Consider the following 17823-nt stretch of genomic DNA (forward strand, 5'->3'; position numbering starts at 1 on the left):
TAAGTTATAGCTCATCATGTCGTGGTGTGCTAAATGCCAGCATGGTTGACTCTTAGCACAGGCTCGCCTCAGCTTGTCAAAATTTCCCTCCTGCCTTCCGAGACTGAGGCACTCCTCATACAAAGTCAATATATCCCAGAAAGACCGCAGCTATAACAGTACAAGCTTCCACAAAATACACATGGTTGGAGTATAACAGACTGCGCCCAATGTAGAACAGAAAGTCTTTGAGTAGTTGACAAAACAATTCCACCACAAGGTCCATGTAGTAGCTGATCTTTATCTGCACACGTTGTCATGTAACTGCACATGTAAAGTTTTTAGAAAAGTGATGATTTGAACGTTGCATACATTTCTGGGCGACTCCATCTGCTGATGCAGATTATGTGATATGATTGAAAGCTACTAAATGGACCTCGTGGTGAGATTTTTTTTGTCAACTACATCCCTTTGTTTCATTTGTCTGTCCCCAAGAACACAGCACGCTGATATAAGATCATGGTTAAGACTGTGGCAAATGCTGAACTCTTCCATGTTAAATATTAGTGTGCACAGTTACCACAATAACTGTAATAACCATGTGTCATATTATGTGGTTATTTTCCTGTGTATGTGTCTGTGTTTCCTGTTTAAGAAAACAGTGGAAGGCATACCTCAACACTTTCAATCATTGTTGGGGCTAGTTTCGCTCTGTCTTGTGGTTTAAGGGTAGAATAAACTTTAAAGTCCCCCACCACTCACAAATGTGTTTTGCGTATTGTAACTTCACTGTGATGTTCGGCCTTCACTGTGCAGAATGATGTATGTGCAGTATGTTTTCACATTCACCTGCTGACGTAGGTGTTCACCTTAAATCTCAGTTTAAAACGTGAACATATGAGATGATTTGTGACATCACAACTGGTTTGGAAGCCAATCGTGGTCCATGATGCAACTTGTACAAGTGTAGTCTCGCATTGCCAGTCCTCTATCCACAGCACTGTGGAGTAAGGTCTGGCTACACATTCTGGGATAGGAGAAAAAAACTCTGGGTTGTTTGCATTTCTTTAAACCAATCACAATCGTCTTGGGCGGCACTAAGCTCCGGATGCAGCGACAGTGGCTCTGCAAAATAGTCTCAGGAAGGAACTTGTTTTGGGGGAACATAAGAAATAAGAAGACATAAGAAAACACCTCATACAATATTAAATGAAGTTAACTGTTCATACAATACAGTACTGTGAGCTATTTCAATTAGCCGGATACCTCATTTGCTCTTACCAGTGTATCACCGTGTGTACTTCGTCCACAGCAATCGGTCCCAAAATGTCCCAGTTAGAGAGGAAATGCTGTAAACATATTCTTTGTAAATCTTTACAGTCATTCCCCAAAAGAAACCAAGCAGGCCTGCCTTGTTGCACGATCCATATTTTCTTCAAAACTTGCCATTTTCAGCGTTTAGCTTGCTAGCTCGAAGGTTGTTGTCGTTTCTCGTTTAAACTCTTATATTCATGAGCTCTTGTTTTAAATAAGGGAAAAAGAGGTAAATGCAGTTGTACGATTTTTAAGTTTTGTTAAAGGAAATAACTGTATCAGAGACAAATACTTATTCCAATATTATCTGAAGGGGATTTTTAAACTATTTCCCCTGATACGCCACACTTACTTCAGCTTATAGTCCTCCCTACAACCCTTTTCCATTAGTTGTGTCCTGTGTGACTTCTCTGCGTGCGTGTCTTTGCACTGGTTCCTAACATGTCCAGCGAGTGAGCAGCTGTCCAATGACATCATCAAAATGGAAAAATGTCTAACACGGTTACTAAGATACAAAATCTAGAGATGCCGAAAGACTGTTATTCACTCTTGACTGAGGCTGAAGTTTTCCCCTGCTTCTTGTTTTTGAGCCACGCTAAGCAAAACACCTCAGAGACATTTCTCTGTCCAGTATACGGAGAGATTAAATGGATATTGATATTCTCATCTGTCCCTGGGTAAGACGGCAAACAAGCACTTTGCGCAATACGTTGACGAGTTGCTGGAGTATGGAATTCATTGAAATGGGATTAGCAGTGAAAACTTATTTTGGGTTGCTTTCCGTAACAGCTGCAAAGATTCATCGATTAGTTGTCAACTTTTAAATTATTGGCCAACTATTTTGATAATCCATTAATTGGTTTCAGTCATTTTTTATGAAAAAAAGTCTAAATTCTCTGATAGGCTTCTTAAATGTGAATATTGTTCTAGTTTCTTCTCTCCTCTGTGACAGTAAACTGAATATCTTTGAGTTGTGGACAAAACAAGACATTTGAGGATGACATTTTGGGCTTTTTGGGAAACACTGAGCCACATTTTTCACCATTTTCTGACATTTCATAGACCCAACAACTAATCCATTAATCGGAAAAACAATCGGCAGATTAATCGACAATGAAAATAATCGTTAGTTGCAGCTCTGCTTGGCATAAAGAAATAGCACAGAAGATGGCAAACTTCTACAGTATGCTTGGAAATACACGCAGCTCTTTACAAGCAGCCCCCCCCCTTAAACCTGATTCTTCATGGCTGCCTTCTTCCCTTAACTCCCCCCCCCCTCCTCCATCACTTGGCCTGGAGCCAGACAGTGAGAGCCATGCTAAATGTGTAAATAAGCGTTCTGGTAAATACTGGCTCTTAGCTGAAAGAGCCTGGGAAGGGAACGTGACCCCCGCTGTAACTTTGGAACAAAAGAAACAAGCCGTAGCTTCTACCCTCACCATGCCGTCAGTCCTGTCCAACAAAGACGGGGCTGAGAATGAACAGGCGCTCCGGTCGGCAGAAGGCCACTCTGAGTGCCGGCCGTTGAGAAGAAACATGACAGGGGCATACATAGGTTGTCAGAATCCCTCTGTGGCTCAGGTTATTACAGCAGGATAACATAGTATGTGTTCTTCATTATGTTCTTTATCTTCATATTTATTTGATCCGTCATAGTTTTATCTCTATTTGGATATTTGCTACTGCAGTGACGTCGATCTTAATCTTTATACAGGACACACACACACACACACAGACTTGTTCCACGATGCCTTCATTTACAGTACAAATACACACAGGAGAACACACATGGATGGTAACAATGATTTTATTTTATATAATCATTAAGCCCATAACATTTCATTCATTGTGTTCTTCAAATGTTTTTGTTTTTACTCAGTAAATGACTGAAACAGTCATCAAAATAGTTTGGCTATTAAAGTTGAAAATTATAGCACTTATCCTTAAATATCCATATGCCCAAAGACATCCACACAAAAAAGAACACACATGTCCGGCCATTCCTGAAGTTTCATATGCTATGAAACATAAATCAGCGCTGCTGAGACAGGGAACAGTGTTTGGAGACAGCTGTTTAGTGTCCCACAGTCCAATCTGCTCAATAAATCTGAGATGTTCTACAATTTTCCCTGGAGGAAAACAGAGGCCTAACCTTTCTCAGAGACAGAGACAGACAGAAGAAAAGAAAATAGATTTAGAGAGGCAGAAAGAGACAAGTTATAGACAACAAAATGAGCCTAAACGTAGATTCTCGTCAATGATCATCCAACATACAGTGTGTACAGTAGATGCATCAAACTTGTTCTAAACCAATTTATTGTAGATCAGATAAACACAAAGGGATCGAGCATGGGCACTTGGACCAAAGCTCTCCCATCATCCCTCTGTGCTTTGATAACATCCCAGTAAGTCCATACGGACCCGCACTCTGGCACACTCCACCATCACGGCGGCAGAAAAGCCTTCTGTTGCCGGTTACAGCTTGCAAATTGAATTTGCACACTGAATAGTTCTGCTGGGATATGCCAGATGCAAGGAGCTGGATAAACATGAAAGCACTCAGGGCAGCCGTGTGTTTATATGCCAGCGCAGAGGGCCGGAGAAGTTTCTTTGCCCCATGCTCTTTTCCACTCTGGAAAACAAGCCAACCTGCGTGGCAATCATTTTGTCTGTTTGAAGTAAAGCTGGAATTTGCTTTTTTTCTGCCATGATGTATCGCCGCGCTGTTTGGTTTTCCTACCTTAAGTTTGAGAGTTATAGACATAAGCATCACAGAGATTTTACTGCATGTTGTTTACCCAAATAATGACTCAATTCATCATTTATTCAAAGCTCTACTCCAGATCATTAGCAAGGGGCATTAACATATTCAGACCTGGGAGACTGACATCAGTTACATAACAGGACTGTGTCTGGAGTGTGTCAGGAGCTAGCAGGAAGCTGACTGCATATGAACGCTGTCCTACAAACAAGAGATGTCTGACATGGACTTTTGTCTGCAGGAAATGGGCCCTCGTTTAATGCTGTTATCACAAGCATGTACGGAATGCAACAGCACAATTATTCTTTATTATATTACACTCATTTGAATACTCCTGATAGCATCAACACACACATGCCAGGCCTCCTCCGACGCACCGCAATGCTCAGACAAAGGCTTTGTGCAGGGCATCTAAATTCAAACGGGATTCAGAAGCTTTTGGTTATATTGCATTTATCCTATGGTTGATTCAGACGTGAATATACACTTGAGTATGGTTCTAGGCCAGTGGCATGTTCTGATCTGGGTTTGTGCTTCAAAGTACTCATACATATTGTATGTGAGTATTGCACTAAGATACATCTGACCTTTTAATTAACTTATTCTTGGAGGATACAAATAAACAAGACTAAGAGTCTACAGCCATGCTAGCAGCTCTGTGAGGCTGAATTTAGAAACAGTTTTGCTTTGAGCTAAACATTAATATCAGTATGCTAATAAGCCTAATGTTAAGTTGCATACTTTTCAGAAAGGCTAATATATAAAATAGAAATGCGCCCCTAGGGCTGAGCAAGATATTGTTAAAATATCAATATCGGTATATGGGACTAGATGTCGTCTTAGATTTTGGATATCGTAATATCCTAATAATAAGGCATACGTGTTGTCTTTTCCTGTTTTTAAAGGCTGCATTACAGTAAAGTGATTTTCTGAATTTACCAGACTGTTCTAGCTGTTCTAGATGTGGTATTATTTACCTTTACTCACTTTGTCATTATATCCATGCTACTGATGATAATGTATCTAATATCTCATTGGTAAAATATTTAGTGAAAGCACCAATTGTCAAACCTAAATTATGATATCAGATTGCTCCATATCGCCCAGCCCTATGCGCCCCTACTGTGGGAAACCCTCAAACCCTTTATTAGAGGAAACATGATTTTTGCATACCGAAAAGGTTTGTAGAGAACGCCAAAAGGAGCTAGAAGAGCCAATCGCCGACCTAGACAATCTAATCTCCACTAACCAATCACCCAATTTATGTAATGAAAGAATTGGGACTCCAAAGAGAGCTCGTACTTCTCCTGACAAGAGAGCTGCGCTCTTGGGGGACCGTGTACCAACATGGAGACAAGTCTGCTCGCCTCTTGGTCCACCAACTAAAGGCCAAGATGGCATCCAATCAATTCACCGAGATACGTGACAACTCAGGTTCCCTTACTTCTGGCCCGGGTGAGATTATATAGATAATATATTTGAAACATATACATCTGAATATCCCAATGATGAAACTGGTGTACTTACTTTTTTTTTAAGAATCTAGACATGCCCAAGATCTCTACTAGCGATCTCCAGTTTTGTTAATGCTCTTTTCAATCTTCTTGGAATCAAGGAAGCTTAATAAGTTAATGCATACTTAAATACTCAAATAAGATGCAGGTGTGTTTTTAGCCCACTGCTAATGCTCACCTGTGCTCTGCCTTTAGATAAATATCCCCTGGGTTTTGTGGGAGATCCTGGTTGCGACTGCTTTACCAGACTACATTAGTGCACTACTTAGCATGATAGAGAATTTGAACTATTCTGATGTGGGCAGACTACCTCCCCACTCAATCTGACCTTTACATCAAAAGGTTTTATTACACTGGCGACAATGGCTAGCTTGTCACTGATGTCATCGTCAACATAATTAACTGTTTACCACAAATAGAAAGTATGAAGTTTATTAGACATGACATTCAACCAAATGCCAGTTGCCATAGCCTTTTCAATGTTTGGAGAGGAGACTTGTTCATGAAGTGGCTCTTTGTGTTATGTTTTCTCTCATTTGCTGGCACGTCGTCACTATACAGTCACATTTCATGATTCAATTTCACATTAATTTCTCACAATGTAGTAGACGTACCAGTTTATCTGATGGTTGAATTTCCGAATTAAAGCTTGCCCAGTCAAAGTAGTGTTCATGGTATCCATTAAGATGGCTTCATGGTGCCTTTAGACTGACAGCACTAAAGTTCTGGTGCGGCCGTGTTGCTACAAGGTAGGCTACAACTAGAAGATGAATTATAAACCATGAAGTCCAGTTTAATTCTTTGAGAAATCATTTTACAATTGACCCTTCCTAAGTCCCGCCCCCCTTTGTTCCAGTTGCTAAATCGGACAAGCTTGACAAAAAGAAACAATGGTGACGCCGATTCGGAGTGTATGGGCTATAAGTGTCTATATAAACATATTTTGTTTGTATGTGTTTGATAATTTAGTATTTGTGTTTTTTAGGACCCCCTTGAAAATGAGATGCAAGCTACATCTTAAGGGGCTATCCTTTCTATAAATTCAAACTGTACCTCCCCGAGCAAAGACAGTAAAAACATGCCATATTATCCCGCTGTCATTCGGAATCACCCACTTTGCATCTTTGGGTTTCTCAAAATTTAGGATGAGACCATGTCTAGAGGCCTGTACTACGAATCAAGATCAACATGCCCTGGATTTCTTTCAGTCACCCGGCTTCACTAACCCTAACATCCGCGGTCCAGCATAAGCTGTGTCACGACGGTGGTTATCAACTAGTTCAGTCAACCCAGGGTTTCCCAATCTAGAGACGTGCGCATTCACATAAAAGAGGCTGTTTGCACAGCACGACCAATCGCAAACATCTACCAGAGCCGCATATTTTACATAAGAAGAGAAAACTATAATTCTACATAAATATGAAGAACACAGACACGGTTTTGAAGGCAAAACGCAATACAGTCGCTGCTTCCTAAAACAGGAAGGAAAGCTGGCAAAAAAATAGCCGACGCTGTAAATGCGTAAATCACAACGCTTATCAATATCACTTCCCCATCAGTCAGGCACAAGATCTGACCATAATTACACTTGTCCTTTCCATAAACTGTTGTTGCTTTAGCCTATTATTTCAGTTGCAACCCTGGCAGTGGTATAAAAAGGGATAAAAAATACATAATAAAAAATTATTATTCAAACCGATGTCAAACCGAACGCATGGCTCAAGAAGCCGACAAATAGCCTATACCTAATTCTCTCCACTGAAAATCTATATCTTTCATAAAAATACCCATCAGGGAATGTTAACGGGGTTGTCGGTCTCTAAATGTTTTAACTTTTATGAGCGCACCTCTCTCTCTCTCTCTCTCCGCCCACCGAGCTCTTCTAAGAACGGTGACGCCGTTATCAATCGAGTATTGATTGGTCAGTAGGCGGTGCTTTTACACCGGTTGATTTCTATTCTCCAACATAACCTGCTCCCGAGCAGGTTAGGTGTTCAGCGTAAGTTACCATGGCGATTTAACCCGGTAACAAGTGATCCACCGTCGTGATACACTAAACCTTGGGTTGAACCTGAAGTTACCTCGTTAACGCCAAATCTTGCTTCGTAGTACAGGCCTCAGATGTCTTTAACCAAGATGATTACACGTGGAAATATGTTAATAGGACCCTCCACAAGCTTGGCCATAGCTTGGCTACTAGTGTGCATGCAAGCGTACTGAATGATTTCTGACTGCAGGTGGAGTAGCTGTCAACAGCTTGCAGGGCAGACGCAGTGTCAGGTGGAAACACTGACCAGGGCTGAGGAGTCGGTGCAGAAAGGGGGCACCCTGAGGAGCTTGGCCTCTGAGAGAAGAACGCCACATTGTTGTTGTGCATGGAGTGATATGGATGGTAGAGTAGGAAGGGGGTCTGGGGGTTAAAGGAGTGTTAGAATAACTTGTAGTGGAGGTGATTTGAGCCAGACGGAGATACAGTATCCTGTCAACTCCAGACACACTCCACCATGCCAGACCAAATTCACCAAAACAGAGACGCATTCCACTGTGATGCAATCATTCAAGTAGGCTGTGGATACATGAAACAACGTGTTGGGCAACTGTGACAGACAGCAGTCACAGAAGAACATTTTCATTTTTGCCATCACCTTGGAGATTTTGTAGTCTCCATTTCACAGCTTGTGGGAAGCTATAAACAGCCAGTGTATCTTCTGTATATTTAGGCACTGCCTCTTCATATCAGTGTATCAGCTGCTTCTAAAGAATCTGATAAAGGTAATTTCCTGTTTGGAGTTAAGATTCCTGTATTCCAAATGGGGTTAAAGCTCAAAAAGAGACTTTAATGACCCAAGGTGACTCACACATCCTCAACTTTGTGAATCTAATCATCCTAACATAGCAATGGCAGTCATCCAGTGGTCTGTTTAGTGTGATTTGGAAGCATCCATTATGGATGGATTGTCCAGTTAGATAATGTCTTAACCTTACTAGCTGTTTGTCTGGCTTTGTTAGTTTCAAATGACTTGGTTGGGGTTGGAATTAGAGCCTGTAGTATTAGCTTATTGCATATCAGCAAACACTGTATGTAGGCTGATAAGTAACAGACATTGCAGTAAAGAAAGATATGTTGAGCCAGTCCTGCTCAGTACATATATTGGTCCTAATTCTTAAATAAATAAAAAAGAATAAGGATCCTTATCAAAATTGTTTTCACATTGTATGTGGTAATGTAAAAAAGGGGGTCAACCAATGTTTTGTTATCTTAGTTCTCGAACTCATCTATGTTGGCTTATGAATGATTATCCAAAATATCTACTATCTGAGCAAAGCTGTGATTCATTATGTATGTGTGTAACTCCAATTTCAGCCCAATAACATTCTGTAAATAGAGATAGAAAGTTAAGATATTTTTATTTATTATATTTTTTTTTAAAAATTTTGTGGGCAAACGCGGAATGTGCATCCGTCAACGGTAACGAAAAGCAGACCCCATCAGAGCAGAAGGCTTGTGTTCATGCAATGACACAATTAGTCTCAGATAAGGAGAGTGGCAGAGAAGTAGTAAGTAATGAAATGATAGGTGTTTAGGAGGTCAACGGTTGGGATAAGCCCAAGGTTTAATCTTTCAAAGCTAAAACGGACACGGTTAAGAAAAGAATGATGAGGTCAAAAGCCTTCTGGAATCATAAAGCTGTCTTGTTATGTTGTTTGCCATTTGCCAGTTATCTGCAGGGGAGATGGTGCCCGTGCGTGGCTTACTGGTTAAAAATCTAATTTGTAGGGATTTTCTTCAGTGTGCAGCATCAGAAGAATGATGGTGAAACGGGAGCAAAGGGACACAATGCAGACATGCACAGGAAGGAAACATCAGTGGTGACATCCTGTTTGTGTTCATCGTCATCAAGCAGTCATCTTTTCTCATTTGAATCTTCTGTTAGAGGCCATTATCATTATGTTCTTCCTGTTGATCAGCCTCGGTCTTAATGCTCTTTCTCCGAGCTTAAATAATGACTATGGGAACTGTCAGATGGTAATCGGATTAGCCCGGGCACTTGACAGATCATGAGTTCTGTTGGAGCAACCCCACCACACTGACTAACATCTGCTGCTGCTTCAGCTGTGGTAAACAATATCGTACAGTATGTAGGATCAGAGTCTAGTTGGGTAGACAAGACAGTTGTGCTTTTCAATCAGGTTATTATAGTGCCAATACTCTGTCATCACCTTGTTCTTAAAACCTGATAGCATTGCTGAGTTCTGTAGTCATTATTGTAGTGGGAATACTTGAGCAGTACCAATTCTAAACATTGTCTTTTCTGAAGGAAATGCTGCATACTGTACACAAAGAACATCATAAACAGCCTTATTTAAAGCTGTAGTCATTGGTTTTTGGCCACTTGGGGGCAGCACAACAAGCTGCTGTGAACACAACACTGACCTTTATAGCGTTAACATGTAGTCATCTATTTTTTCATCTGGCTCTTTGGATGATAAATGCTTACCAGCTTTTTACCTACGCCAATGAGGTTATGTTTTCGGTTCGTTTTGTTTTTCTGTCTGTCAGCAGGATCCGATTTTCATGAAACTTGGTGGAAGGGTGTAGGATGAGCCAAAGAAATACCCCATATACTTTGTAGCTGATCCAAACAACAGGGCAGATACACTCATTCTTTTTCACTTTCCTTAACATTGCAAGATGTGGGCATGGCCTCGGCGGAGGTCTGTGCTGTGCCGATTCTAGTTGCTTACTGTGTCTGTGTGATGTTTACTGCTGGGTAGGTAGTGTACAGTAGGTTAATCAGAGTTGTTTAACTGCTTCTGGAAATAAGGTTGAAGAGAGCAGTGAGCTAAAAACAGTAAAGTTGTTGGCCGTAAAACCAAATCAATGAGCTAACAAAAAACAAACGCTCCATAGAGCTGAGGAGGACTGCAGTCGGGTGATGATTCTCTGTGGGGTTGTCACTATGAGTGAGCCCTTTCACATTACACATTGTCATTTTTTACATTGTTAATATGAACTTGAAAAAAGAGAAAATCCCGCACACTGCTCTTTAATAAATGGTGATGCTGCAGCAAGAGCAGTGTGCGGGATTTTGTCTTTCTTCAAGTCCTTGTTTTTTGTCCTACGCAACTGCACAGCATAATTGTTTGGATGTGTGAATCATCTTTTCTTTAAAAGTTACATTGTTAATATCAAAATACCGACTTGTGTAGCTTTAAGTGAAGCCTGTCCCTCCATTCTGGTTTGCATATGCGTATACATTAGCCACGGAGTACAACACTGGCGGCATGTCGGGGGCACTTTGATGAATGAATCCATAAAGCCTCACCTAAATGTTAGGAATTTTACAAGTCCATTGCTGTTTATAATGTTCATGTAATAAAATAACTGCGAACAAGCAACAATATGACTGACGAGTTCTATTTTTGTTTTTAGGTGTCTTCATCTTGTGTTCCTGCAACAAACTATGAGCTGGTGAGTAACACTTTTTAGTTTGTTACGTTTTAGTAATTGCTTCCATGCTGTATGTGCTCAGCAGGCATTACAGGGTCCTTCCTGGTGCAGAATTATTGCAAACAGGGTTGGAAGGTAACAGCCTCTATCAGCTCCACTAACAAGGTAGTTACTATTGTGCAGAATGGACCATTATCTGGAGGCCCCCCCGAGACAAACTTGTGATTTAGAGCTATATAAATAAACCAGACTTTTCTCGACTTAACCATTGTTTGGCAGTTTTGTTTCTTCTGTTTTGCTGAAATAAATAAAGGGAATTTGGATTGGGGTTTTGGATCTATTGGAAATCAAAAAATCCTCTAGATAAGAAATGTAAATAAAAAGCCGTATCCTTGAATCTGCTATCATGATGACGTCTTCTGGTGTTTGAGTCTGAGTCTGAAGTGATTTTTGCAAGGGCAATAAAAAACATGCTTGCTCTGTTGCCTTATTTGGTATTGGCATTAGGAGCCGTGTTAGACACAGAGATGATTTCCTCGCTCTCTTTCTCATATGTTGCGTGTTTAAATGGTTTTGGGTGCTTGTCAACCCAAAGCAAATATCCCCCTGCACTCTTTTTGACGCTCGCAGAGAAAATATTTCCCGAAACGTCTTGTTTTTCTTTCATAAAAGCTGCAGTGATCAAGCAAGAACATGTTATTATCCTCTGCAGATGCTTTCGCACCAGAGGCTTTCTACATGAAGACATCTGTTTAAGATGTGCAAGATGTTCTTTTTCTCGCTAAAGGGCTGCTCTGGAACCGAGCTCTTTGGTTTCTGAAATGAACACCCTCCCACACTACACGTTGGCCTCCATGTGACATAAACATGACACCTCCCTGACTTAACCTGTAGTCTGTTAAAGCTACTTCTCTGCTGATAGCTCTGACCATTTGCTCTAAGAAGTAGCAGCTTTGTGTATATGTCATGTGGAAGCCAACATGTAGTGTTGTGACAATCATCTTCAAGTTGCTACGAGACAAATATTGTCAGTGAAGTTGTTTTAACGGCACTGAGCAAACGGGGGCGAAAAACAACAGAATATACTCCTCATCTTTTTGATGCTTTCATGTGTCAAAACTTTCACTAACGCTAATTTACCTGTTGGGCCACAGACTAAAGGAAATGACACCACCCAAACTAGCAGTCAGTCCGACCGACTGTGAGATGTTGCTGTTCGTAACGCTAGATTTGGTTTATCAAAGGTGCTCGCAAAGCAGCCCAGTATATGAAAAAAAGCCCATGTTAAACTTCAGACAGTTACAGCTGAAAATGACAACAGAAATGAACGAGTTTGCCGATTTCACATCTCTCCATTTGTCTACCTGGAAGTGATTTTTGTGTTGGGGTGATGTCACTGTAATTCGGTCTAGAGAAGGTAATAGAAGCCACAGGGCATCTGCCTCTATTTCATCTTTTATCTTGGCTTGCCAACAGGAGTTTTCCCAGAGGCTTTTGTGGCTGCATTAAAGGTGCTGATTGCTCTCATAAATGCTGATCAGCTGAGGTGTTAAACATTTGGTGGTGTACCTTTCCTACCGAGGAAAACAACTGGCTTAAAAGGCTAACAACGGTCATGCTGTCTGGTATAGCCTAAAATACATGGCCATTGGAGGAATATGAGAAATAATAGTACTATAGGTATGGACTGAACACAGGTTGCTTTTATGCAGCTGACGCTGGGTTAGGGTGTTAAGCTGCTGTGCTTTATTTCATTTCTCTGAGAAAGTGATTCTACGTGTGCATACAGTATGTGTCACCCCTCTGGCCGTGGCTCCGTGTAACAGGAAGGGGATGATGCTGTTTGCGTTTGTATGTGGACGTGCGAGTGTGCATGCCTGCTAGTGAGTGAGCGAGAGCGTGTTCCCAGCAGCAGTACCCCAGCCTGAGGTGTGTGTCGGCTCTCCGCAGCACCTTGTTTGGAGAATTCCTTCGCTCACAGTCTGAGGCCAGCATGATTTACTGCCCCACTCAGGTGCAGACTGATTGCAACATCGACCATATATTAACTTAGTTTGGAAAAAAAATTCTTATGAGAATCCAGACATTCCACTCAGATGGGACGAGCTACAAAAAACACACAGCTTTATTACCGGATGATAATGTTCCATTGTGAATGAAATGAACATCTGATATTTTCATGCAGCTGTTTCTCAGCATAAGAATAACAAGTGCTTCCTTTTGATTCCACTGTTTTTATTGGCCTAAGAGGTGCACTTTACTGTTTTTTAGTTAAACACAATGTAACAATATAATATGAAATATCTCTGCATGGAAATGTCTACAAACAACTTGACCTATGTTATATGTTGTTTAGTTGCGTACTGACTTTATCCCAAATGTTTCCAGCAATGTTCAAACCCAGTCATTTTTTGTCATTGACACAGGATGTTCTGTTTGGTCGCCTGTCAATGGCGTCATATAACCTTTGACCCCTCTAGTTGCTCTAACTTCAAAAAGGGCGAAAGCCAAGTGATAACGATGCTAAAGGCAAAAACATAAAGTTTGCTGATCTGTCGGGAACAGACTATATCAGACCCCAGGCGCTGGTGCCCACGTCTGGACGAAATGGAGCCCCCACAGTTGCCAACCGAAGGTCTTCGGTCCGCACTGGAGCTGCATCCCACCCTCACCCCAGATATGAATTTAGTTAGGATAGTAGGAGTAGTAGTTTGGATTTGGAAGCAACTAAAATAAATGACTTACTTGGTTCAAATGACGGACAGACCAAAGGCAGACCAGCAGTCAAACCTAGTACAAATCACAAGACTTAAAAAATCTCAGAATGACTTTACTGCTCACTACGAAACATTTTTGTGTCCCAGTCTGTCACGTTGATATTACGGTGCCCAACCTATTATAACTGATTTCAGATGAAGTGTACTGTTTGCAAGATTAAGAGTGGAAGAAGAAATGAAGAAGTGAATGATCGCAACATTGGTGAAAAACGTGCAAGAGTGTGCACTGCCCCACAGTTCCCTGTACTGTCCTCGTATAAACAACTACTTCAGCTTTGATAAAATCAAACATAGTTGATTAAACTCACTGCAAGGACCATTTAGTAGGCTTTGTGGGACTTTATATCATATCACATAACCTTGTAGATGTAGATTGTAGATGTTCAAATTTACCTTTTTTTGGGGGCATTTTCATGACTTCTTGTTGGCCTAAAAGGGAATTCCACAGATTTTGACACATCAATGTCTGTTCCTAGGTGCCACAGCTTCGGTAACTGACACTAAAATGTTATCAGATGTAACTGCACCAGCATGTACACATGTAAAATGAGTGTAATTATGAAATTAGCGGCCTCTTAGTCTTGATGTAAATATAGTAATTAGTTATTAACTATGGAGTCTACAGAATGAATTTGGAAGCAGCCCCCCGTGGGAAGGTGATGCCAACTGGCAGCCCATTTATTGTAATTGATAATGTGTGGTTGGAAGATCCCAACAGCAATGATGATGACAGAAGTGAGTACCCCCAACCAGACCCCTGCACTTGGACGTGCACGGCGTGCTGTGAAGCATGCTGGGAGCATTCCTCAGATGTGCCCTCATGTTGAGCCAGCTCTGCCAGGAATAGTTTATTTTTTATTTTGCACAAACAAAGGCTGGATGACGGGATTGAGGGAGAGGGAGAGAGATATTAGGGATTGTGGTGAGGTAGACTGCACATCTGAACACATGCCCGCCCAGAAACACACAGAAGGAATGCATGCACACACAAGCAAAGATATGCACACACACTCGGAAAAGCATAAACCTCTAACACATACGTCATTCACCTTCTTATTTTTTTTTCTACAGGTCTTGTGTAGTGGGGGAACAGGGCCAGGACATTGCTGAGTAATGAGTAACTGCAGGGCAGAGATGGTCTAGATGTGGTCCAATTAGCGCTGTGTATACAAGCACCAATCAGGCATCCTCTAATGGTATACAGTATGATCCCAGATCCCTGGGAATGTACAAACTAGGCCATAAGAAACCTGTTTAATATTGAACTAAGAGCTGTGGGCGTCATGCGTTATGGTTTCTTATGTGTTCTACGTGATGATCCAGCATTTACGAGTGTGTAAATGTACATGTACAGTACATATTCAGGCTGTTCTCATAAACCAATTCGTACATATAGCTACGAAAAGTAAAGCACTGTGTATGTGTTCCACGTATTTATTGCTGTTTGCACCACAATGACTGACTTTTACCCAGGAAACCCGTTTTAGTGTCCCAGAAAGGTGTTTTAATCCAGACCACGATTGGTGCCCCTCATGACGACCACCTTTGGTCGGATAAACTCAACTAGCAACAGCCTCTCAAAGCAGCTCACCATGCTCTGTAGCTGGCTTCCAGTAACATTTTGTCGGCTTAATTTAACTGTAAAGACGGTTATACGGTTGTCATGTGACCGGCCGGCGGTCAACGTAACTTCGTATGACATCATATGAATTGTTTTGCATGCGTTTTTGTACGATATCATACAAACCTGTTCTTGAGAATGCGTTGCTCTACTACAGATTAGAAGACCTAAGCGTGCTCTACAAAAGACTGGATGTCATGGTCAGTTTCTCCCCGCAGGCGTCCACTTCGGCTAAGATGGAGGAAAGATAGAAAGCGCGAGTTAAGCACTGGGTTAAAGTGAGAAGGTCACTTTGATGCATTTTTTTCGATCTTGTTTGACACAATTCATTATCCAAATGCAACCCAACCCTCACTCCTCCATTAATCAATAGGGCTTTCATTAGAGAATTACTTAAACCTAAGCAATTTGTTAATTGGTCTCTGATACAGAGAAAGCACTTTTTTCAAAAAACCTTCTTAAAAGAATCTTAAAGCTCACTTCTTTCTTTTACTTTTTTATTTATTTCTGAAACGTGTAGTTTGTGCAGTTCATGTCCTTGTTTTTATGCATTGTTCATTTGTTTTGCTGAATTACAAGCAAACAGTGGCTTGTAAACTGCAGTTTTATAAAGTCATCCCACCATGCGTTGCAGTTAAGAGAGTGAAAACAATCCCAGTCCTATCCACTATCATAATGGACTACTACACGCTAGGCTAGTCATTAACCCTCTCCAGTGTTCTTACCAGTGTTAGAAAGAACAGTATGAAGAAACATTGGTTCAGACTGTAGTCACATTCAGCCTGCTTAGTTACGTCAGGCTTTCCAAACTCTAGTAACTGCCGGTTATCAGATGCCAACATCAACCCTTGCATTTTGGTGGGGTTTCCTATTGTCGGTTCAGATCTTTCTTCTAATAAACAGCAGCTGCTGAGACTTTTGACAGTGATGTATTTTAGTGCCACCTTAGTCTCGCTTTGCCAGACCTTTTTCCACAGCGCTGCGGAGGAGGGTCTGGCTAGTCCACACAGCATTCCGGTATGGGAAGAAAAACGTGCTCTGGTTTATTGGCATTTCTTTAAACCAATCACAATCGTCTTGGGCGGCCTTGTGCCTCGGGAAGGGACTTGTTTCGATGTAACATACAGTAAGTACGTTCAAAGGTTGTTTTAGTCGTTCAACAGAAAACTCCAATTGGACAGATAGTCAGGCTAGCTGTCTGGATTTACCCTGCAGAGATCTGAGGAGCAGTCGGTCGGAATTTCCGGCGGCACCGGAACAATCCCAGAAGAGAAATGTCGTCGATATAGACTAGTGACAACCAAGCTTTAGTAATACTTTGCTCACCTGCCTAACTTAAACGGACCGTCCCAGACAGAAAAAAAACAGCATTGGTTTGTTTCTCAGTTGAAAAGGAAATAGTAGTATGACACTGGTACAGAAACAATGTCTTAGGCTGGTTAGGTGGTTTGCTGTACAGTGGTTTCTTTTAGCTATGACAACAATCTTTCCCTGAAGTAATCAGCCATGTAAGCAGCATGGCTCAAGGTAAATACTATACGTGCTAAACATCAGCATCCTTCGCTCAAAGCACCGCTGTGCCTAAGTGAAGCCTCACAGTGCTGCTACTGTGGCTGTAGACTCTTAAGGTTTGTTCTACTTCAGTAGAAGCTGCAGACATGTAAGCAGTGGTGGAATGTAACGAAGTACATTTACTCAAGTACTTTACTTATGTTCAAATGTTGAGGTACTTGTACTGTATTTCAGTCTTTTCTTTTCATGACACTTTCTACTTCTAGTACATTTCAGAGAGGACTTTTCACTCCACTACATTCATCTGACAGCTTTAGTTACCAGTTACTACTTTTTAGTTCTGAATACTTCTTCCACCGCTGCATGTAAGCAGATATCTTTCACTGGAAATGAAGTTGGTGACCTCACAACATCAAGTAGAAGAGCTTTTGTTCTGGTTGTATTTGGCTGGATAAAGAAAAGGAATCAATCTGTTTTTTGTAAAGACAGACAAAGATGAATTATGAAGGCGTGCGTAGCGATAGATCTTCTTCACAGCCTCTCGTCGAAGAAAGTGTCAATTTAGCTTCTCTAGAGCATGCTGGCCACACGGATGCAGCAAGCATGAATAGGACTTTAGTCTGTTGTTGTGCCTAACGGGATCCTCCTAACCCACAGATCACAAGACGGTCTCGTGATTCATTTTTGTTATAGCAGTTTGAAAGGCAATGACACACAACCTATTTTGTCGTGTAGGCTATTAATTACATTGCACACATTGTTTGGATTGCATAATGTACAGAACATCTGAGATTTCACATGCCTGAGGAATTCCGTCAGGCCGGAGAAATGAAAAACAAACATTGCAGTGATAAAGTAGTAGCAGTAGCCTAGATAAGGCTTGCACAGTAACT

The 17823-nt window shown here is 41.2% G+C and overlaps 1 protein-coding gene across 11 annotated transcripts in view; it reads left to right on the forward strand.

Moving 5' to 3' along the window:
- The window catches only part of tns1b (tensin 1b), a 239726-nt gene that overhangs the window by 118738 nt on the left and 103165 nt on the right, over positions 1–17823 (forward strand). For 10 of the 11 annotated variants that reach the window (XM_078263162.1, XM_078263173.1, XM_078263161.1 and 7 more), the window contains one exon: positions 11003–11041. In XM_078263162.1, the coding sequence (XP_078119288.1) occupies positions 11003–11041 (39 nt within the window). Of the gene's footprint in view, positions 1–9667; positions 9688–11002; positions 11042–17823 lie in introns of those variants that run through there. The other variant, XM_078263171.1, reaches the window with a different exon arrangement.

This window comes from Sander vitreus, chromosome 11 (assembly GCF_031162955.1).
Source record: "Sander vitreus isolate 19-12246 chromosome 11, sanVit1, whole genome shotgun sequence".
Classification (NCBI taxonomy): domain Eukaryota; kingdom Metazoa; phylum Chordata; class Actinopteri; order Perciformes; family Percidae; genus Sander; species Sander vitreus.